Source organism: Salvelinus alpinus, chromosome 23 (genome assembly GCF_045679555.1).
Source record: "Salvelinus alpinus chromosome 23, SLU_Salpinus.1, whole genome shotgun sequence".
Classification (NCBI taxonomy): domain Eukaryota; kingdom Metazoa; phylum Chordata; class Actinopteri; order Salmoniformes; family Salmonidae; genus Salvelinus; species Salvelinus alpinus.
The window spans coordinates 31,701,437-31,726,903 of record NC_092108.1 but is presented as its reverse complement, the minus strand read 5'-3'; the positions used below and the strand labels follow the sequence as shown (position 1 = coordinate 31,726,903).

At 40.2% G+C, this 25,467-nt stretch overlaps 1 protein-coding gene across 7 annotated transcripts in view; it reads left to right on the top strand.

Annotated features, from left to right (window-relative positions):
* Positions 1–9,759: 9,759 nt before the first annotated feature.
* Positions 9,760–25,467, top strand: part of LOC139550800 (astrotactin-1-like) — a 261,506-nt gene continuing 245,798 nt past the window's right edge. For 4 of the 7 annotated variants that reach the window (XM_071361967.1, XM_071361966.1, XM_071361965.1 and 1 more), the window contains exon 1: positions 9,761–10,322. In XM_071361967.1, the coding sequence (XP_071218068.1) occupies positions 10,025–10,322 (298 nt within the window). In that variant the 5' untranslated portion in view covers positions 9,761–10,024. Of the gene's footprint in view, positions 10,323–25,467 lie in introns of all 7 variants that reach the window. The other 3 variants (XM_071361962.1, XM_071361963.1, XM_071361961.1) reach the window with 1 other exon arrangement.

Here is a 25,467-nt window from a genome sequence, read left to right as displayed (position 1 = left end):
TGGCGAACACCAAACATGTTTGCTTATTTTTTTCTTTAAGTAATGGCTTTTTTCTGGCCACTCTTCCATAAAGCCCAGCTCTGTGGAGTGTACGGCTTAAAGTAGTCCAATGGACAGATACTCCAGTCGCCACTGTGGAGCTTTGCAGCTCCTTCAGGGTTATCTTTGGTCTCTTTGTTGCCTCTCTGATTAATGCCCTCCTTGCCTGGCCTGTGAGTTTTGGTGGGCGGCCCTCTCTTGGCAGGTTTGTTGTGGTGCCATATTCTTTCCATTCTTTAATAATAGATTTTATAGTGCTCTGTGGAATGTTCAAAGTTTCTGATATTTTTTTTATAACCCAACCCTGATCTGTACTTCTCCACAACTTTTTCCCTGACCTGTTTGGAGAGCTCCTTGGTGTTCATGGTGTCGCTTGCTTGGTGGTGCCCCTTGCTTAGTGGTGTTGCAGACTCTGGGGCCTTTCAGAACAGGTGTATATATACTGAGATCATGTGACAGATCACTTGACACTTAGATTGCACACAGGTGGACTTTATTTAACTAATTATGTGACTTTTGAAGGTAATTGGTTGCACCAGATCTTATTTAGGGGCTTCATAGCAAAGGGGGTGAATACAGCACTTTTCTGTTTACATTTCTTTTAAACAATTATGTTTTTAAATTTCACTTCACCAATTTTGACTATTTTGTGTATGTTCATGACATGAAATCCAAATAAAAATACAGTTACATTTCAGGTTGTAATGCAACAAAATAGGAAAAACACCAAGGGGGATGAATACTTTTGCAAGGCACTGTATTTGTCTTTTGTATCCACCCACATCTTTTCCATATATTTGTTTAGAACTGTTAAAACCTCTACCGCTTCTCTCTCTCGGATCCGGGATCCTCCTCATCGAAAAAGCTGACTAGCATAGCCTAGCCTAACGGGACAGAGATATCATATAATATAAGTTTCATGAAATCACAAGTCCAATACAGCAAATGAAAGATAAACATCTTGTGAATCCAGCCAATATTTCCGATTTTTTAAGTGTTTTACAGCGAAAACACAATATAGAATTGTATTAGCTTACCACAATAGCCAAACACACAAACGCATTTATTCACCGCAAAGGTAGCTTTCGCAAAAACCAGCAAAAGATATAAAATTAATCACTAACCTTTGGACAACTTCATCAGATGACTGTCTTATAACATCATGTTATACAATACAATTATGTTTTGTTCGAAAATGTGCATATTTATAGCTACAAATCCTGGTTATACATTGTGAATACGTAGCATCGATTCACCAGAATCTCCGGAGATATTTTGGACACTCACCTAATCTGACCAAAGAACTCATCAAAAACTTTACATAAAAATACTTGTTGTATGGCAAATGAAAGATACGCTGGTTCTTAATGCAACCGCTGTGTTAGATTTTTTAAAATAACTTTACCATAACATACAGCTTGCGTTATTGCGAGACAGCGCTCACCAAAACGGCGGAGAATAGGACTCAACATTTTACACAGAAATACGAAATAACATCATAAATGTTTTTTACTTTTGCTGAGCTTCCATCAGAATGTTTTACAAGGAGTCCTTGGTCCAGAATAAATCATTGTTTGGTTTTAGAATGTCCATTTCTTCTGTCGAATTCGCGCCACAATGCTAGCCAAGGTTGCTAACATTCCCATCCTCTCTTGACGCAAAGAACGGAAAACTCCAAAAGTCCCAATAAACGTTGACTAAACTGATAAAACTCGGTTGAAAAAACCTACTTTATGATGTTATTATCACATGTATCAAATAAAATCAGAGCCGGAGATATTCGCCGTGTAAACCGAACGCTTTTCAGAAGACAGTGTCGAGCTCCGCCGCGCGCCTTAGAAGACAAAGAAAATTCCGAACCTGTCACTCCAAAAGCTCTCATTCGACCTCAGATCAAGCTAGACACCCCATTCCACCTTCCACTGCCTTTGACATCTAGTGGAAGGCGTATGAAGTGCAAGCATATCGATAAATAAAAGCCAGTTGAATAGGCAGGCCCTGAAACAGAGCCTCGTTTTCAGATTTTTCACTTCCTGTATGGAAGTTTGCTGCAAAATGAGTTCTGTTTTACTCACAGATATAATTCAAACAGTTTTAGAAACTTGAGAGTGTTTTCTATCCAATAGTAATAATAATATGCATATTGTATGATCTAGAAAAGAGTACGAGGCCTTTTCATTTGGGCACGATTTTTTCCAAAGTGAAAACAGCGCCCCCGTATTGACAAGAAGTTTTAAGGATGTTTATGTATTGGACAGCTGGAGCCTTTCCGAAGCATAAACTACACTGAACAAAAATGTAAACGTAATTTGTAAAGTGTTGGTCCCATGTTTCATGAGCTGAACTACAAGATCCCAGAAATGTTCCATACGGACCAAAAAGTTTGTGCACAAATTTGTTTACATCCCTGTTAGTGACCATTTCTCCTATGCCAAGATAATCCATCCACCTGACAGGTTTGGCAAATCAAGAAACTGACTAAACAGCATGGTCATTACACAAGTGCACCTTTTGTTGGAGACAATAAAAGGCCCCTCCAAAATGTGCATGGAATGTCCACCAGAGCTGTTGCCAGATAGATAAATGTTAATTTCTCTACAATAAGCCACCTCCAATGTCATTTTAAAGAATTTGGCAGTACATCCAACTGGCCACAACACCGCAGACCAAGTGTAACCACGCCAGCCCAGGACCTCCATATCCTGCTTCTTCAACTGCAGGATCATCTGAGCCACCCGGATAGCTGATGGAACTGTGGATTTGCACAACTGAAGAATTGCTTCACAAACTGTCAGAAATCGTCTCAGGGAAGCTCATCTGTGTGCTCGTCATCCTCACCAGGGTTTTGACCTGACTGCAGTTCGGCGTCGTAAGCAACTTCAGTGGGCAAATGCTCACCTTAGATGTCCACTGGCACACTGGAGAAGTGTGCTTTTCACGGATGAATCCCGGTTTCAAGTGTACCGGGCAGATGGCGTCGTGTGGGCGAGCGGTTTGCTGATGTTAACATTGTGAACAGAGTGCTCCATGGTGGCGGTGGGGTTATAGAATGACATTAATAAGCTACGGATAATGAACACAATTGCATTTTATCCATGGCAATTTGAATGTAGAGATACCGTGACAAGATCCTGAGGCCCATTGTCGTGCCATTCATCCGCCACCATCACCTCATGTTTCAGCATGATAATGCACAGCCCAATGTCGCAAGGATATGTACACAATTCCTGGAAGCTGAAAATGTCCCAGTTCTTCCATGGCCTTCATACTCACCAGACATGTCACCCTTTGAGCATGTTTGGGATGCTCTGGATCGATGTGTACAACACCATGTTCCAGTTCCCGCCAATATCCACAACCTCGCATAGCCATTGAAGACAGTGGCGGTCAGTGCCGTTCCATTCACCCAGTTCCATTCACCCAGTTCAATGTAACAGCTATAGGTTTAGACTACTAAATTATACTCAAATTGTCCCTATACCCATCACAAGGTTGCTACAACCTAGTCTATGAATGAAAGTTTACAACATAGGTGCACACAGGTCGAGAGATACATTTGAGGTGACAGACAGTGACATTCAATACCGCCTTGCACACTCCTCCCTGCATCTAGCTGATACAGGGTTTGATTATTAGTCCAACAGTTGCAAACGAGAGTTTCTATTGGACAAATTCAGATATGTTTTTCCCCGTTTTGTTCCGTTTGCTTCCGTTGAAGAAACGTTTTGCAACAGAATCGGCAGAATGAATACACCCTTCACGCGAAAACAGAGTTCACTCTCATAACAGCCATGTTGTATTCCTTCTCTTCCCTTTGCTTTCCCTTGTGGACTTCAGTGCACAACAAATCAGCTCTATGTGAACAGGCGAAAAACCTTTCCAAGCCAAACCTCTACAAACAGCCTACATCGTTGTCACCATATTAGCTAAAGTAACGTAATAGTCAGCATAGCTAATATAACTAACACGTGAGTAAACCCGCTACAATCATTCCACTACTTTAGTAAGTAGTTACACCAGCGTGCCCCGGTGGCAATAAATTAGTAATACCAAAAGCTTACCAAGACTTGGAAGAGTTCCAGTGTTGTGTTGGAAAGTCATAGCATCCCCTCTGTTTGAGCAGGGTGTTTCAGTAGACTAAACTAGTTAGCTGCATTCGCTAGCTAAGTAAGTGAAAATGAAAAAAATTACAATCTCTCTTGCGTCTCCTTCAATTTGTTCAATCTGTTCAACTATTGTCTTTCTCTTTGAGTCAATTACACACCACATTTTATGCATTGCAGTGTTGGCGAGCTGTAGCTTATGCTTTCAGTACTAGATTCATTCTCTGATCCTTTGATTGGGTGGGCATCATGTCAATTCATGCTGAAAAAGCTCGGATAGGCTGGAGGACATCCTCCGGAAGTTGTCATAATTACTGTGTAAGTCTATGGAAGGGGGTGAGAACCATGAGCCTCCTAGGTTTTGTATTGAAGTCAATGTACCCAGAGGAGGACGGACGCTAGCTGTCCTCCGGCTACACCATGGTGCTACCCTACAGAGTGCTGTTGAGGCTACTGTAGACCTTTGCAAGATAGTGTGTTTTAATCAGTTATTTGGTGACGTGATTATATTTAGTATAGTTTTATCTGTGAAGGATAACTTTTTAAGTGTTTACAGTTAAACATTTTCTGAAATTCACTGAGGAGAATGGTCCTCCCCTTCCTCTGAGGAGGAGCCTCCACTGATTGAAGAGGAGTGTGACAACATTCCACAGGCCACAATCAACAGCCTGATCAACTCTATGTGAAGGAGATGTGTCGCGCTCCATAAGGGAAATGGTGGTCACATCAGATACTGACTGGTTTTCTGATCCACACCCCTACTTTTTTTAAGGTATCTGTAACCAACAGATGCATATCTGCATTCCCAGTCATGTGAAATCCATAGATTAGGGCCTAATTTATTTATTTTATCTGACTGATTTCCTTATATGAACTGTAACTCAGTAAAATCTTTGAAATTATTACATGTTGCGTTTATATTTTTGTTCAGTGTAGTCATGATAGCCAGATAATATTAATGTATTACATGATATCCCCCATTCTCTGATCTTTTTGGCTCTAAATATATATTTTCAGAATATTTTTAGAATGTAAATTGTTTTACCTTCTTGGCCTTGATAAAATAAGCTCAAGCTCAGTTTGGGCTTGGAGCATTTCTGTGGTATTTTTGTTACATATGTACAGTATGTCTCCTCCTCCTTGCATAGCAATATCTTTTTTAAACTGTAATGTTTCCCTGAACTGTCTGTGCTAGTTTTCTAAATGTGTGATATTTCACATTAAGGTGTTAAAGTCAAGCCACAGTCATTTCAATTAACATAAATGGAGGTATTTTTATTTAACTTATGAATTGACTTGATAAACACAACACTGTAAGTGTGGCTGTAGGGCTATTTCCTCGAATAGATAATGTAACAAACACAACAAGCTTGTGTGAACGCCCACAACTCCTTGGTCTCTCGGCCTCCCAATGTCATGGCAATAAGACAAAGACAATTAAGGTGTAAATATGTCCACAACATCTCAGAGGGAGCTGGGTAATTTTCTACCCTCATTTGGCTAATTCCCAAGTCACCCCCAAATTAGAAACCTTAATGACAGCCAATAAGCCACAGATGGTCAAACTTTAGGATACACAAGCCTTCTGATCTTTGTGCTTCTTGTGGCATCGTTTTACATGCCAACTATACATTACCTTGCCAGATCCTTTTGGCCCAAGGGGGTGATCATGCCTATAACTAGAAGGTCAGGCCTTTGTGGTGCGTTTAAGGGAGTTCTTGCCCACCTCTACACTCTGAGCGTGGGCCGCTTAGAGACTCAGGTAATCTATCCTGGGATGCCATGTGGCAGATGTATCCTACTGCAATTTGTCTTCTGAAGTTGACATATAAAAAATTCCAAAGGTACAATCTCTTGAGAAGAAGCTGACAGGCTTCCGTTTTGAATGTGGACCCTGTTTAAAGAGCTAGTCGACTCACATTTGGTATATTTGATTTTAGCAGTCATCTATTGTCCAGGAATTGCTGTAACTATAGGCTTTCATTATTTTTGTTACAGGCTCTGCCGCAATGGGCCGATCCAGTTTAAAAATGTAGTGTAGACTAGAACTTAAAATGGTTGTAGAGTTCACTCAAATGAATTAATCTCGCATGTTATCATTGTGGCATTATTGGTCTCATCATCACCCAATTATAACCATCTTAGTCAAATACTTTATTTGCCTATATTCTCTTTTTCCAGTTGCTACTCAAAGTGAGGGTGATTCTTAACCCTCTACTGCACATCGTTGCCCTCAGGCAACAGGACATCTTATTGCCCCTCACCCCCCTTATTATTATTTAAACAATCCAATGAGATGCAGAAGTTGGTATGATGTAACAATTGGGGCAGGGCTTTTTTTTCTTCAGGAAACAGAGCGACGTGATCACATGGTGTGAGCAAAGGGTCAGCTACATTTCATTATTTTGCATGTTGAAATAGAGAACTTGACAATTAAAAATATGTACTTGTGTAAGCACCTACAAAGAAGAATATTTGATAGGTTTTTAACATATTTCGTTTTGATATATATTCAAAAAAATAAGTTTTATTTTTGTTGCCTCAGGGCAACGTTGTGCAGTTAGGCTACCCTTTTGTGTTGCCTCAGGGCAACGTTGTGCAGTTAGGCTACTTTTCAGGGCAATGTCATGTTCAGTGAAAAACATGTACAATTATGTTAAATGATGGCCTTTGTCAATGTTTTTGCCAAAATATTCACTGACACTCACAGGCAATGGACACAGGGACATTCTATCGGCTAAAGTAGCCTAATTGAGCAGTTAGAATCATACCCTCTGATACTGAGGACAGTGAGCTTTAAGACAGTGACAGCGAGGAAGAATGGACCCCAGAATCAGGTTTGAGAGGCAGTGAAATGCTAGTTTATGCCCAACTTGTATTTTATGAAAAAACAGTTATTTTTTCTGCTATATTCTACTTAGTAGAAGTTCTGAAAATATCAGATTTTCCTTGGTGTTTTAGTACCCTTATGCCACAGTGTTGCCCTGAGGTGTAGGGGGTTATAGTGATATATTTGTATTATTGATACATTATCAGAAAGCTTAAAACTTCCAAAAATATGATGGAATATTATTTTTCATGAAAAACCTAAATGTGTGCAGTAGAGGGTTAGGGTCATGGAATGTCAATCACATAAAACTCAAACATATTCTGGTGAATATGGTTAAGGATCTGAAATACCGAATTCAGTTCTATCCTTATTTTTAGGTATTTCAAGGATTTAGCTTATTTTATTCCAAAATAGTTCAAGACCCATAGGAAATTGTGGTTATACAGTGCATTTGGAAAGTATTCAGACCCGTTGACTTATTCCACATTTTGTTACGTTACCGCCTTATTCTAAAATGTATAACATTTATTTTTTTCCTCAAGAATTCAATCTTGTTTTCATCAGACCAGAGAATTTTGTTTCTCATGGTCTGAGACTCTTTAGGGGCCTTTAGGCCACTCTACCATGAAGGCCTGATTGGTGGAGTGCTGCAGAGATGGTTGTCCTTCTGGAAGGTTCTCCCATCTCCACAGAGGAACTCTGAAGCTCTGTCAGATTGACCATCAGGTTCTTGATCACCTCCCTGACCAAGGTCCTTCTCCCCCGATTGCTCAGTTTGGCCGGGCGGACAGATCTAGGAAGAGTCTTGGTGGTTCCAAACTTCTTCCATTTAAGAATGAGGCAACTGCGGTCTTGGGGACCTTCAATGCTACAGAATATTTTGGTACCCTTCCCCAGATCTGTGTTTCAACACAATCCTCAATACCTTAGACCTCATGGCTTGGTTTTTGCTCTGACATGTACTGCCAATTGTGGGACCTTATAAAGAACAGGTGTGTGCCTTCCCAAATCATGTCCAATCAATAGAATTTACCACATGTGGACTCCAATCAAGTTGTAGAAACATCTCAAAGATGATCAATGGAAACGGCATGCACCTGAGCTCAATTTCGAACCTCATATCAAAGGTTCTGAATACTTGTGTAAATAAGTAGATTACTTTCTGAAGGCACTGTATGTAGATTTTCAGCTAGATACTTTAACTGTAGGGCACACATTTTACATGCCCAGTATGTGAAGAAGTTGAGGTGTAGATGTGGGTTTGATAGCAAATGAAGCACACCTAATGTTTTTGGCATTCAAAATGAACCATGTAAACAACCGGGTGTTTTCTATGAGTCTACTGTATAGGTAAGGGTTTGAGCATGAAATCAAATTAGCTCATTATAGCAAGCACACAAATGAGTAATTCCTAGATTGGAAAAAAAAGTATTTTAGTCTCCCAGATGTATTTTTACTGATGAACCATTTCAATAACTAAATCTCTCTTAATTACTGGATACATGACACTCCAGAGTGTTATTGAAGAAAATAAAACCTGATGCTGGTGTTGCTCATCTCAGGGGTGTTTCAATATGAGGACAACAATAATCCACAAACTGTCTATGTCCCAAATGGCACCCTTTTCCCTTTATAGTAGACTACGTTTGACAAGGGCCCATAGGGCTCTAGTCAAAAGTAGTGAACTATATAGGAAATAGGGTGCCATTTGGGACGTATAGTAGACACTGGAGACCGCAATAACATGCCAATGAGACATGTGCTGCTGAAAGATCACCCAAAAATAAGGGATATCATAGAACCAGAGATTGCGATTGTAATGGTGATGGTGCTGTCTTGCTCTTTCCCACCCTGAGAGCTCAATTATGGTGCAGGTCACAGTTGGAAATAAATTGTGTGGCATTTAATCACAGAACCGCTATACAGTTTGCTAAAGCCTTGCTTGAATGCTGGAAGGAGCTCAAGATTACACAGGGAGATCATTCTTAGAACCAGACTTTGTGCCCTCCCTCCCTCTCTGCACCTGCCACTTGCAACTCAGATGTTCTCTTTCTTTCTGCTCCCATGGTTATCAGACTAGAGGCTGTGCAAAACCCCATGCAAACTTTATTCTTTATGAATATTGATGACTCCACTCTCTTGCAAGTCTCTTGCAACCACCGCATTAATATATGCACGGTGTCTGTGATAGTTTGAGTTATGCAGTGTTTATTCCATCCAGTCCTCCTGATATTCATTGATTGTTTACTTTTCATGTTTCAATGACAGCAAGGTAGGGTAATCCATAATTTACTATTTTCAATTTGGGTGACCTAGCATACTGGAGTTACCTCTGGGTTTATTGACAAGGCAGATGCTGTAATAAAACATAGGGTTGATGTTTTCAGATGAATACTAACAGTTTGTTTGGACCATTGCAAATCCTCACAATATGTGGAGGCAGATGGTGACTGTCTGATCTCATTTGAGGATTTTCATATGATGTGTTTAACTTTTAGCATATGCAGATTTGTCTCTCATATGTTTTTAGACAAATACTGCTGTTGCCTAAGCATACACGTGTATGCCTACTTATTCAAAGTGTAATATTTTTTCATTAATAAATATATTTACACTGTAGTCAACAAATACAAATTCAAAAGACGACTAAATAAATACATGCTGTAACTGAAGCCTATAATAAACCTCTATGAACGTTTTGGCGCGCAATTAACGTTATCCCATATTGCACTAGTCTAGTGGGCTCACAGACAGTTAAGCAGAATTACCAATGGCTTGATGTGGACAATTCCAATATTGGGGTCAGTAGTGCTGCGCTTATTTTCCTTCCCCGCAAGCACACTCCTAAACTGCATTGAAATGATCACAAATAATCTTTAACCATGTGACAGAGCATATGGGGATTTATGCGAAATAAGAGGCGTTTATTTTCTGCACGCAACAATCCGGAAATGTGTGCTTTGCAAGCGCATCCCCCTTGCTCCTCTTCCTCCTGCAGGCAGCCGGTATTGAAGTGAAGCTGGTTTGAACAGAGGGATACGAAGCAGCGGTGATGCCAGGCATGATGATGGATCTGAGATTGCTTTTCTCGCTCGCATGGATTCTTACCTTCAAAGCTGCTAATATTCAAGGTTTGAATGCCGACGAGGACCATTCCCAAGATTTGGAATGCAAAATGAAAAGCGTCACCGTGTCTGCGCTGCCGTTTTTGAGAGAAAACGACCTGAGCATCATGCATAGTCCGTCGGCCTCCGAGCCCAAGCTTCTGTTCTCCGTCAGAAATGATTTTCCGGGGGAAATAGTTGTCGTGGACGATCTAGAAAACACCGAGCTACCCTTTTTCGTCCTAGGTGAGTTCGGATGATACATTCTCAACGTTCAGAATCCTCACTTGCAATGCCCATGCTTCATAACTGTTTATTATTGTTATTAGAAGACTGTTTCCGCCATGTCCATTATTACACGTGAGATTAGTTCATGCAATACAATACACTCTAGGCCTAACTAAAATTCCTCATCATTTCACAGTGTACAGTTAGTAAGCTACATGTCGAGGTAAAGATAACGACAATAAGCCTATTTCAAATGCGAATCAGCACTGTAGACCTATGCATAGCAAACATAAACGAGCATAATAACTAGTAATACCAAAATGAAATTTACATTTTACAACAACTTTGCTAGTTTCAGGTTTGTTATGTGCTATCAATTACTAGCATTGATAGCTGAAAGTGCAGGCCGCGAACCTATTGATGATGGAATAGCCACTCACTCAAGTAAAGGAATGTATGTACAAAATATTCAAGCTATTTGCAGATCCTATGACCTCACTGAGATTAATAGATATATGTGTTTACTTTCTGGGAGTGTTAACAGGTGTAGAGCTATATCACTACAACCTGTGATGTTTACAATTTATAGACTAGCCTAGATTGTAGACTCAACTCTTTAGAATAGCCTTGATATTGATACCCACTCCAACAATAATATAAACAACAATACATTTAAGTAATATTCATTTTCACATGTTCACAAAGGAAGTCAATGGTTTTGAAATGTACCTAAGTCCACTATTATAAAAGGTTCTTTCATTCTCATGGGGAAGGGGAAATAACAGGCAGAGTGGTGTTCTGTTTATAACTCTGGCCGCTGTCCATGGTGCTGATTTGACAGAAAGGACTCTGAATGGGGTTGTCTATTCACATGGCAGAACAATCTGTGCAGCTAGGAAGTGTGATGTGGGACTAGGTATGCATCCCAAATGGCACCCTATTCCCTGTATAGTGTATTACTTGTATGGGCCCTGGACAAAAATAGTACACTAAATAGGGAATAGGGTGTCATTTGGGATGTAGCCTAGCTGTAGTAAAGTTGTGACAGGTATTTTTGGCCTATCAGGTTCGCATTGCAGTATCATCCTGGTGACAGAGGTGTCATAACTTCACACAGCCTGCACTTAGTTGAGTCGTCTTGGCAAACATTTGGAGTTCAGCAGTAAAGTGTTGTCACAGGCCAGTCTGATATCATTCTAATAGTGATATCCAGGGATTGATTTAGTGTCTATGTTTACCACTAGAATACATAGCATTCCAAAGTTAGCTCTGCATTGGTCCTACTCTCATTTCAGAGTAGGATCAATGTAGGACCTGTATTGTTACAGGCCAATATGATATCATTCTAATAGTTATATTCAGCCATTGTTTTGGTATACTGTATGCTTACAGCTAGCAGGAGTAGCATGATTGGTCATACTGCTGTATAAGTGCTTCTTCTGGGATTACAATAGCTGCTCACTTGTATTCAATTGCTTTTCTATTACTTTTCTATAACATAACACCTTTCAAGCCAATGTGGATTTGAATTGAATAAACTTTATTAATCCAACAAGGGGAAATTGGATTTGTCTCCAGCAAAACACATACAAATGTTATTGTATCTTAGCAACACACATCAACCAGTGCTTAGAATAATGCAACAAACATAGCACTTAGAAAAAAGTTACATTTCCGCTGTTTAAAACTAATTGTTAGTCTAAAAGAAATGTGAGATAATGTCAAGATGCTTTTTGTAGGGTTAGGGTTAGATCAAGTTTATGAAGTGCCTGGCTGGGCTGATGAGACAATGGATTGCGCTGTCAAATGGAACAGAGTAAATAGGCATATTAACATCATAGATTTAGCCGGTGGTAACTTGTGGACGAGACACCGTCTGGAATGCAGTTTCAACCAATCAGCATTCAGGATTAGACACACCCGTTGTATAAATATCTCTAACGGTTGCCCCATCATTATGTACATGATGTCAGAATGCACTCACTGTTCCAAAATGGGATTGTTACACAACAGTTAGCCCACGCTGCCCTCAACCAAGACACACGCTGCCTGCTATTTATCTATAGGCTATATTTCAACTTGTCCATTTTAAATTATTTTGAATTGCGGTGTGTTCACATGGAAGTAGCCCTTTCACTGTTACGGACGACTTATGTTTGAGGCTTAGCTGAACCGGACAAACTTTTCTCTTCGATGAGTGCCCAAGCACCTCCCAGATCAAGTATGCAGACGTTTGCGCAGTCTAGCACACACTTTTCCCCCCTGGCACATTTTCTGGCTGGCGCTCGCATTGCCTTCATTGTTGTTTTCCTTACAAATAATAACTTTGAACGTGTGTGTTACAGTCAAAGTAAGTGTCTTATTTTCTGTATATCCTTTTGTCGTTTCTTCTGTAACATACCGTATGTGCACTACCGGTCAAAAGTTTTAAAACACCTACTCATTCAAGGGTTTTTCTTGATTTTTTTTTACTATTTTCTACATTGTAGAATAATAGTGAAGACATCAAGACTATGAAATAACACATATGGAATCATGTAGCAACCCAAAAAGTGTTAAACAAATCAAGGTATATTTTATATTTGACAATCTTCAAATTAGCCACCCTTTTTGCCTTGATGACAGCTTTGCACACTCTTGTCATTCTCTCAACCAGCTTCATGAGGTAGTCACATGGAATGCATTTCAATTAACAGGTGTGCCTTGCTAAAAGTTAATTTGTGGAATTTCTTTCCTTCTTAAGGCGTTTGAGCCAATCAGTTGTGTTGTGACAAGGTAGGGGGTTATACAGAAGATCATTACTTTAATATGGAACATTTCAAGAACTTTGAAAGTTTCTTGAAGTGCAGTCGCAAAAACCATCAAGCGTTATGATGAAACTGGCTCTCATGAGGACCGACACAGGAAAGGAAGACCCAGAGTTACCTTTGCTGCAGAGGATAAGTTCACTAGAGTTACCAGCCTCAGAAATTGCAGCCCAAATATATGCTTCACAGAGTTCAAGTAACAAACATCTCAACATCAACTGTTCAGAGGAGACTGTTTGAATCAGGCCTTCATGGTCGAATTGCTGCAAAGAAACCACTACTAAAGGACACCAATAAGAAGATGCGACTTGCTTGGGCCAAGAAACACGAGCAATGGACATTAGGCCTGTGGAAATTTGTCCTTTGGTCTGGAGTCCAAATAGGAGATTTTTGGTTCCATCCGCTGTGTCTTTGTGATGATCTCCACATTTGTATTTCCCACTGTAAAGCATGGAGGAGGAGGTGTTATGGTGTGGGGTTGCTTTGCTGGTGACACTGTCTGTGATTTATTTAGAATTCAAGGCACACTTAACCAGCATGGCTACCACAGCATTCCGAAGCAATACGCCATCCCATCTGGTTTAGGCTTAGTGGGACTATAATTTGTTTTTCAACAGGACAATGACCCAACACACCTCCAGGCTGTGTAAGGGCTATTTTACCAAGAAGGAGAGTAATGGAGTGCTGCATCAGGTGACCTGGCCTCCACAATCACCCGACCTCAACCAAATTGAAATGATTTGGGATGAGCCGGACTGCAGAGTGAAGGAAAATCAGCCAACAAGTGTTCAGCATATGTGGGAACTCCTTCAAGACTTTTGGAAAAGCATTACAGGTGAAGCTGGTTGAGAGAATGCCAAGAGTTTGCAAAGTTGTCATCAAGGCAAAGGGTGGCTACTTTGAAGAATCTCAAATATAAAATATATTTTGATTTGTTAAACACTTTTTTTAAACACTTTTGTGGTTACTACATGATTCCATGTGTGTTATTTCATACTTTTGATGTCTTCACTACTATTCTACAATGTAGAAAATAGTACAAATAAAGAAAAACCCTTGAATGAGTAGGTGTTTTAAAACTTTTGACCAGTAGTGTATGTATGGAGCATAATTTATTTACATGTTTTCAAGTACTGATGACAAATCATGGATTTCTGGGATTTCTGGGGTAGCAGGTAGCCTAGTGGTTAGAGTGTTGAGCCAGTAACCGAAAGGTTGTTGGCTCAAATCCCCAAGCTGACAAAGTAAAAATCTGTTGTTCTGTCCCTGAACAAGGCAGTTAACCCACTGTTCCCCGGTAGGTTGTCATTGTGAATAAGAATTTGTTCTTAACTGATTTGCCCGGTTAAAAAAAAATCTAATTCTTGTATAGGTTGTAAGGGACACATATGATGTTTGTAAAATATTTCTTGAAGGTTCTACTGATTATGATGAGCTAATGCTAAGCTATTTGCCAGCTATGTGTGGTGCCATATTTGTTGACATTATACGATGCATTCTGGGTGTCACGTAAATGTCAGACCAAAGATGTTATAACAAAATGAGATGAGGGATGGTTCACTCATCTTTCGAGTAATCTTCCGGAAGTGAATGAAGGGAAGTGAATGATGGTAGACAACACACCCCCTTCAACATGCGTACTGAAAACAGACCAAAGTCATCTTGTTTCCTCTTCTTATCTTTGGTTGACCCGATATAACAGATATGGCGGTGCGCACAAACTACCCATCTTCGAATTACTTTTGATTTTTAGAAAGTGCTTTACTCAATTTTGTTATTTTGATCAATGGTGAGCTCACCCGCGATGTGATGAAATTTTTATTTTTACAAATATTTTTTATTTAACTAGGCAAGTCAGATAAGAACAAATTCTTATTTACAATGACGGCCTACCCGGCCAAATCCTAACCCGGAAGACACTGGGCCATAAGACTCCTGAACATCTAATCAAATGGCCACCCAGACTATTTGCATTGCCTCCCCCCCCCCTTTACACAGCTGTTACTCTCTGTTGTTAACATCTAACATCTATAAAGTGACTATCACTTTAATAACTCTACCTACATGTACATATTACCTCAACTAACCGGTGCCCTCGCACATTGACTCTGTACCGGTTCCCCCCGTATATAGTCTCACTGTTGTTATTTTACTGCTGCTCTTTAATTACTTCTTACTTTTATTTCTTATTCTTATATTTTTTTTTTAATTGCATTGTTGTTCAGGGGCTCATAAGTAAGCATTTCACTGTAAGCTCTACACCTGTTGTTTTCGGCGCATGTGACTAATAAAATGTGATTTGATTTGATTTAGTCATTTATATTAGCTAATTCATATTATGGTTCTGTCAGCCGAGAGTTAGATAAATATGACCACTTGTGTTAGCTCAAATTCAGCGATAGGACTAATATAGCCAACATTTTCCGGATTGGATGATTGTGTTATGCTGTCACCACTTCTTTGAATGTCTGAACATTGCATCCAAAAATAAATTGGTCACATCCAAGGGCGTCAAAGAGTTAAGATGGTCATACCAAGGATTATTTAACTATTTGATTTAGAATTTTTAGACCCCTTAAGCTATAAAAAAAATTGAAAAAAATTATAGGATGAAACATTGAATTTAGCGTTACTGCTATTAGCCAAAATAAACACTTTGAATAACAGACAGATTCACACACATGGAACAAAAGACAGTCAGTACCAAAAATGAATTATTCTGAAGTGTCTGTCCTATATCCGAGAGATAAATGAAAGATCAGGTAACCATTTAAAGAACATTTTTACATGTATTCATCACCTTATATTAGGCACTAAACTATCTCCAAGTATGTAGACAACCCTTCAAATTAGTCCTTGGTTGCAACACTCACTACCGAGTTCCAAACGGCCCCTGGAAGCGATTTCAGCACAAGAACTGCACACATGCCTAAGATCACCATGCGCAATGCCTAGTGTCGGCTGGAGTTGTGTAACGCTCGTCACCATTGGACTTTGGAGTAGTGGAAACGCATTCTCTGGAGTGATGAATCACGCTACACCATCTGTCAGTCCGACGGAAAAATCTGGGATTGGCAGATGTCAGGAGAACGCTACCTGCCCGAATGCATAGTGCCAACTGTAAAGTCTGGTGGAGGAGGAATAATGGTGTGGGGGTGTTTTTCATGGTTAAAGCTAGGCCCCTTAGTTCCAATGAAGGGAAATCTTAATGTTACAGCATACAATGACATTCTAGATGATTCTGTGCTTCCAACTTTGTGGCAACAGTTTGGGGAAGGACCTTTCCTATTTCATCAAGACAATGCCCCAGTGCACTAATGCTTGTGGCTGAATGGAAGCAAGTCCCCGCAGAAATGTTCCAGTGTAAACTATATTTTCCTGTCCCACTAGAGTGGAATCACCCTATACTTTGTTTTACTCTTTATAGTGTACACTTTTAAGTGTAAAGTGAAGCCATTGGGGAACAAAATACATTACAAAAACATTACAACAAGTATGTACTTTACAAAAATTGGCTGTTCAGAATGCATGGCCAAAAGAGTGCGACACCAAATTCACATTACTAATGGAGTCTGCTCTGCAAGTCACATTGCAGCAAATTTGTGGAAGGGGCCATGTATCAACAATGTTACCGCTGACATATCCCACTCAAAACGAGGCATGTCTGCTAGATCATTGCTCTGATTTCAATCACATACCGCCATACTATTTAGTAGGCGTAGCAAGTATTTGTGATTTGCCTAGTATCATGTAGTAATGACTAGGGATGTAACGATTCACCAATACACATTGGATATGAGCGCATCGGTTAGTGGGACCCCAAATCGATCCAAATGCAGCATACACCGGTCAGAAAATATATTGAAACATTATCAATTCACCTTTTTTGTTGTTGCTCATATTACTTTCTTTCTACCTTCCAAAAATGCCTCTCATCTTTTTTTATTTAACTAGGCAAGTCAGTTAAGAACAAATTCTTATTTACAATGACAGCCTACGCTGGCCAAACCCGGACAATGCTGGGCCAATTGTGCGCCGCCCTATGGGACTCCCAATCACGTCCAGTTGTGATACAGCCTGGATTCAAACCAGGGTGTCTGTAGTGACGCCTCTAGCACTGAAGATGCAGTGCCTTAGATCGCTGCGCCACTCGGGAGCACTTTTGTGACAACTGATGCATCCTGTCCTTCAGTGTCAAACTTAACATGTTACTGCGTTGACAGTCATTTTGCATGCCAAACAACCCCAGGCGATAACAGTAGCCTAGTCAAACTGTGCACTGTGCCCAGCTTCACACACTGACCAAAGAGAGGTAGGCCTATTCCTGATCTTGCACATATACGCAGCACCTTCAGCCTTCAAATGCTTGTAACATGGTTTATGCAAAACTAGGTGTTATTAGTTGAGTGACAAACATTGTAATTTGCTAGGTTGTTGTTATCAAATGCGCTGTTGAAAATTGTGTTTTACTGGAATAAAAGTAGGCTAAGCCACTGGAGACAACACTCATCAGGCTAGACCTGCTGATCGGGGCTTACATTCGACTTTATTTCAATTGTTCAGGTTCAACATCAGCAATAGCTTTGGTATTTTTGCTTTAAACAATCAGTGTATATGGTCATTTATAGATATACAGGGTAAAGGTTATAATTACATAACGAGGACAGCTATCACTTTTGCGAGCCGCACTGCATGGCCGAAGCAGCAAGAGCTAAGAAGCTCATTATGTAAAAACTTCCAAGCGGTGAAAACCATTTGATTATGGTGACGGGGGTGAATTCCAAAATTGTGCTATTGTAACATTGTTTCTGGGCTTGAACCAAGACTCTCTGAACACATCAACATGAACTGTCTCACACGAAGCATCGTTACCTATCGCTCCACAAAAGCTGCAGCCCTTGCAGAGCAAAGGAAACAGGAAACGTCACCGATTGAAACGCTACTAGCGCACATCACTAACTAGTTAGCCATTTCACACCGGTTACACTATATATTCATCTGCTATGTCATACTGTAGTTCCTTTCTTAAGGTAAATATTAATACATTACTAGCTCAAACACTTAATCTGCAAAAATGACAAATACATACACACCCCCCCTAATCTGATAGTGAGATGGTAGATGCCCAGTCACCCTTATGGCTCAGCTCAGATGCCTACATACACCATAGACATACATAATGTACACACACACACACACACACACACACACACACACACACACACACACACACACACACACACACACACACACACACACACACACACACACACACACACACACACACACACACACACACACACACACACACACACACACAGAAATGTCAGCTCATACAGATCCAGCTCAGAGAGGCCCACTCCATCAGCAGCAGATTTTAATTTAGAATGGAAAATGTTAGTGCAATGTAAGTGCATCTAAACATATCGTTCCTGTATCGTAAGGAGCCCATGTATCTAGATACGTATAGAATCATCTTGAAAAGGGGAAGATGCACATGCCTAGTAATGACAGTAGTACGCTCACTTAGTTTGCTAAAGACAATATTTGCTGAAAAATGAGGTATGACACCATTACACTATCCAGGACATTTTGCCCGCATTTCAGAACTTCAAACACAAGTCCTTGCAGCCAGGATTATAATAAATTGTTCCAAGTAGATGTTTGCGGTGCTAATTCCAAAAAGAGTCAATGTAAAAATGTATCTACAGGGAAAAACACACGCAGGATATCAAAGTTATATGCAGAGTATTTAAATATATTTAGAGCCATCACATGACCATGGTGTTTATGTGATGGCTCTCAATGAAAATACTAAGCATATAACTTTGATATCCTGTGTGTGCTTTTCCCTGTGGATATATTTCCATGTGTCATTACTCATAATGCATTGCTAGGGTAAAATGTTGGGACAAACACCAAAGAGTCTGCTCTGCCAATTAAATTGGAGTTACAGCCTATGTTTCAATAGAGGTACAGTGCGTTCGGAAAACATTCAGACCCTTTGACTTTTTCCACATTTGTTACGTTACAGCCTTATTCTAAAATTGAATAAATATTTTTTTTCCCTCATCAATCGACACACAATACCCCAAAAAACAGTTTTTTTTAACCTTTTTGCACATTTATAAAAAAATATCACATTTACAAAAGTATTCAGATCTTTACTCAGTACTTTTTTGAAGCACCTTTAGAAGCAATTACAGCCTTGCGCTGTCTTGGATATGACGCTACAAGCTTAGCACACCTGTATTTGGGGAGTTTCTCCCATTCTTGTCTCCAGATCTTCTCAAGCTCTGTCAGGTTGGATGGGGAGCGTTGCTGCACAGCTATTTTCAGAGATGTTCGATCAGGTTTAAGGCCACTTAAGGAGATTCAGAGACATGTCCAGAAGCCACTCCTGCGTTGTCTTGGCTGTGTGCTTAGGGTCGTTGTCCTATTGGAAGTTGAACCTTCACCCCAGTCTTAGATCCTGAGTGCTCTGGAGCAGGTTTTCATCAAGGATCTCTTTTTGCTTTGCTCTATTCATCTTTCCCTCTTTCCTGACTTGTCTCCCAGTCCCTGCCGCTAAAAAACATCCCCCCCAGCATGATGCTGCCACCACCATGCTTCACCGTAGGGATGGGGCCAGGTTTCATCCAGACGTGACTCTTGGCATTCAGGACAAAGAGTTCAATCTTAGTTTCATCAGACCAGAGAATTTTCTTTCTCATGGTCTGAGAGTCCTTTAGGTGCCTTTTGGCAAACTCCAAGCTGCCTGTCATGTGCCTTTTACTGAGGAATGGCTTCCGTCTGGCCACTCTACTATGAAGGCCTGATTGGTGGTGCTGCAGAGATGGTTGTCCTTCTGGAAGGTTCTCCCATCTCCACAGAGGAACTCTGGAGCGCTTTCAGAGTGACCATCGGGTTCTGGCTCACCTCCCTGACCAAGGCCCTTCTCCCCCGATTGGTCAGTTTGACCAGGCGGCCAGCTCTAGGAAGAGTCTTGGTCGTTCCAAACTTCTTCCATTTAAGAATTTTGGAGGCCACTGTGTTCTTGGGGACCTTCAATGCTGCAGAAATGTTTTGGTACCCTTCCCCAGATCTGTGCCTCGACACAATCCTGTTTCTGACATGCCCTGCCAACTGTGGGACCTTATATAGACAGGTGTGTGCCTTTCCAAATCATGTCCAATCAATTGAATTTACCACATGTGGACTCCAATCAAGTTGTAGAAACATCTCATAGATGATCAATGGAAACAGGATGCACCTGAGCTCAATTTCGAGTCTCATAGCAAAGGGTCTGAATACTTATGTAAATAAGGTAGTCCTGTTTTTTATTTTGAATACATTTGCAAAAATGTCTGAAAACCTGTTTTCGCTTTGTCATTATTGAGTATTGTGTGTAGATTGACCCCTAGTCTTATATCAACTTTACTCAATAGTATAGAGCTGTAATGTACCTTTGTCCTCCGATAAGCTAATAAATCAACCTTTGGGAGGGAGATTTCTCTGTATTTACTCTGGCAGCCACTGATCATCCCCATATGCTGGATGGCATCACATGCAGATGCTGATGAATTACAAGTCATTGTTAATATGAAATAATGGAATCATGGGGTATAGCCTACCTCTGGGGAATAAACAGTGGTTCACACGATCCCATCATTATGAACATGCATGGGTATTTTTTATTAATACATACGCGACACGTAACTGAGAACATTTGCAAAGTTGTGTGCGCACCCTGATATCAATAATAAAGACTGCAGCTGTTGATACGGAGGTTTCGCCCATGCCCCTGCTCGCCCCTCATTCTTAAAGCTAAGTATCCTGATCACGTTCTGCGCATGTGTTATTTTACATACACATTCGTTTTTCTAATGTAGCTGCTGCTCACATTCACATTTCTCTCTTTACTCACCCTCTTCTGAACCATGATGATGTAGCCTATGTCTCTGCCTCATACTTCTGAACAGCTGAAATAAAACCTTAAGGCGATTTGAACAAACATTCATACAGTATGAAGGCTACAACCTCTGTCTGTCTGTTGTAACGGGTATTGCAGTTGCACAAGCAGGATGCAGTCCCTACACTTTGGAGAAAAAACAATCAGCTTTTTGTGTGATGATGCCTCCTGGGCAGCTTAGCCAATGTTTGCGATGATGATGATGATGAAAATATACATTCAGTTGCTCAGTGGCGGTTCTAGCTTGTATGGCTCCCTGAGCGAACCCCTCCTTCAAACTAAATTGCACAACTAATTGCATCTCGTGCTTCTGAGTGGGAGACCTTCCCAGGCAGTAGCCTGCCTAGCTCACAAACTAGAATCAGGGCACCCACTCCGACAAGGTTAATTGACCCACAGTCCCCCACGGTGACATGATATCACTGACGTGACGTGCAAATGAGCGATAGAAAACCTATATATATATATATATATATATATATACATATACTTTTTTTTGTGCAGGTGCCCCGTGCCACCCCCGGGCAAGATGCCGCCCAGGATGGCTGCCCATGTCGCCTATACCTAAATCCGCCACTGCAATCGCTAATTAGACTGCAGCTGTGTCTTGCTTTGTTCTACCTCTGGGCAGCCAAACGTTCTAGGAAGCCGAGTGTGTATCCAGACCGGTGAAAAGAGTCTGAAAATGGATGAGTTCGTTTTGCATCGCCCGGTGCCATAGTTATGCCATATATGTATATGCTGATATTGTGGCGAGAATAATGAATGCTTAGTCCAGAGTTAAAGCTAGAAACCTTAATTGCTACGTACATTTTTGGATTCGAAAATATATTATGTGTACCCATTTATTCTCGAAGACGATGGTCAGTCCTTGTGTCAATAGCTCTGTCTATGAATTTTAGTGGTTGCATTTCTCCAGGCCCATCCCTCAGCTTTTAACTGAAACAGAAGTGAGGTGCGTGGTTTGTTATTGTTTCAAATAAGGTTAAGGATTCTATATTTAAATCACCATCCCAAAGTTGTTGTTATAAGCCAGTTGGCATTTGAGGATTATTGAAATGCTTTGTCGTTCTTACCTTCCTGCTCCGTAAATTAATAGGAACCAACTCCTATGTTTGTGTTTTCAGATCTGTACAGTTAGCGGAAATTCCAGCCCTTCCCAGGCTAGCCCATGTATTGTTTTAATTCCAAATGCTGCACCAAAAAAAAACTTGTGGTTAATTTTCCCTATTAGTTGGCATTCAGATTTGGAGTAGCAATAGCAATGGGATATCAGTCTTCCCATGACAGGGTTTTACCCAGATTTAAGGTAATTAGTCAACTTCATGATAAATGCGGCTTCAGGTGTTTACACCTCCATCTCCACGGTCTATAAATACTTCATGTGTCCTTATTACTAATGCAGTGTTAACAGAACACATGCAAGAGTTTGAAGCCATTTTTAATTGGATATAATGGGTTCCCTTTTAGTAATGCCCTGTGCTCTCAAAAACCACCACACACTCACACACTGACAAGTACAGGCATGCATGCAAATACAGCATATACACCCACTCATCCATCCATCCATCCATCCACCCACCCACCCACACAGTACCAATTATATTATAGTACCAAAATGCTTATTTCTGCTACAAAGAAACTGCAAGGCTGAGTTGAACTCTGAGTTGAATGGTTAAGTAGGTAGGTAACTTGATGACCAATCTTAAATCCACAATTCTCCACCAGTTTCTCCTGTGAAATCTATCCTGGACACCAAGCACAGGATTGCTTGGTTTGTTTGTCAGGCATTTCTACAGAGATAGAGCACAGAGAGATTATGTGCCAGTGAATGGTTTCCATGACAACGTCTGAGCTGGCACGTCCCTTGAAGAGAGGTAGTAGCTATGTGAGCACCTTTGTTGAAAATCAAATGAAAATGCCTGTGTGTGGCTCTTGCCAATACACGTGGTTTCTGGTGTCTTTTTGACTACTTGAAAACAATCAAAATCAAGTCTACTTTTTAAAATCTAATTTAATATTAGGTCTAGTCTAAAGCAATATTCAATTGTATATCTAGGCCTATTCTAAAATACCTTGGCCGTGTTGCATTCATATTTTGGAAATAATCACAGTCAAGCACAGCATGTGAAATAATATTGTGCTGTCATTAGCAAAGGAGTTTTGTGTCTGCAGACTGCAGTGTCTCAGTAGTTTGTCGATATAGTTGTCAAACCGTATTACAGGCCACATGCTTTAATTTGACTCTTGGGTTAGGAAGGCTCAACTGGGTGCAGTGGAAGAATGTGAAATGTATATGCAGTCTCACATATACTGTACTACAGAGAGCAAATTCTGGACACCCTAACAGAGCAACAGTGGTTAGGAATATTTTTGTCCTTTGGAAAGAGGGAGACAGTCTTGTAATTTATGGCACTTCACGAACAGCAGCCTTCAGAGGCAAATAAAAAAAGATTGAAAGATGTTACCAGATAAAATGTACAGAGAGTTCTTGGGCTCATCTCTTCAATTAAAACCAGTGTCCAGACGTTTCCAGGGTATTAAGGGTAAGATACAGCTTTTTCCCTATTTCCTCGTCCAGAATCCTTATTACATTTCATACAGTATCAGTCAATCTTCAGATACTGACCTGGACATTCCCAGTGATCTCTCAACCCTTGAAGAAGGCATTAGTCATTCCAGTCAAAAGGAATGAAGCACTGACTTGTGGTCTTTCTTGAAGTACCAAAATGCCAATCAAGGCATAAAAGGGGTCCAAAGAAACACCATTCTCATAAACTGTGGGAGTCTATTCCACATGCAGTGTACTTTATAATGGGATTATGGACCTGATTGTATTAATGCAAAGGGAGGGGTAATATTCCCCAGATTATTAGTGATCAGAGAGGTTTTGACATTTATTTTGACATGACACTGAGCAATTTAAGTTACATTCAGTGGAGTTACTCAATGATTTAAGTTACATTCAGTGGAGTTACTCAATTCGTTTAATTTAAAACTGCAATATGTAACTTTTTGGGCGACCCGACCACATTCACATCAACGTTATAGATATGTAATTGTCATTGAAAGAAAGTTTAAGAAGCTTTAGATCTGTATGTGGGCTATTTCTATGCTTTGCGTTCTTAAGTTTTGTTTTTGCTTCTTTTACTTTCGGTTTTGTACACCAGCTTCAAACAGCTGAAAATATAAGATATTTGGTTATTGAAAAGATATTTCATTGCGGTTTAGATAGTTTTGTCACATAAACTGAATTTAGGCGAACTATTCGAATTTTAGTAACCAGGAAATGGCGGAGCGATTTCTGAATATTGCACCTTTAGGTTTGCCATTGGGCCGTTTAAAGAGTAATGCATTCGTAATTCAAGCTTTTTTGCCAATATTGAATTTTGTACTTTTGAAAGTAGCTGGCACAAGTTGGTGACTTGGAGAAAAAAAAACTTTTGAGTGACACCTGAGTTTGGCACAATGGGAGTGACCCTTGTAATACTGGTAGTGGGGAACACACTGTCATTTCCATCACTCTCCAAACCAGCACTCATTTCAGGGCTTTCTGAGCTGTTCACTGCCTGGAAGCTGATCCTGCAGTCTTTCCAAAGGACGCAGGTCTATCTTCTTCAGGTGGAGACTTTTTCCATTTCCATCCACTTAAGCTACTTCGAGGGCTGACAAAAGAAATGTTCTGTATGGAATTGACATTTTGCACAGCAGTGCTACTCAAGGAAAGCAATTTTCTAATGAGATGACACTGCTGGGGCACTTGTCTGACCGTGTCACAGTCGTAAAGATAGAATGGAGGAAGTTTAAGGTGAGGATTAGTAGACCTTTCCACCATAGCACAGGGTTATCCTTGCTATAGAATGGTAAATGTATGCCAGCCATGGCATGTTAGTTAAATATTTACATGGTGGTAGTTTTTCAATTATATAATTTGCCATCTTTTTGGCCAGTAATTGCTCTCAAGAGTATCTTGTAAACCGTACAGCTATATACGTTTTAGCATGAATAATATCTGTAGGATAAGGAGTAAAACATTGATAATTCCAAATGCAGACATATTGCAAGTTTGCCTGAAACCACATCCAAAGTTTGAATGTGCTTGAATTCTCTCAAAGAGATTACATGAAAGAATAATTCTGCAAATCCAATGGAAAGGCAGTCGAATTCCCTTTGATCTACCTTAATGTTTACTCTTTAATGGCTTGCAGTTAGGTTATGTTGTTTGACAATGATACCCTCTTTATGAATTAAAGGAGACCCTCTATGAAATTAGATTTAGGAAGGCTAACAGCCAATCCCTATGGCCAAGTACTCCACCTAATGTACACAGTGTTCACACTTAGTGAAATAATACAGTATGAACTGTACTTTTTAGGTATCCTGGATGCAGTGCCAATTACTGCCA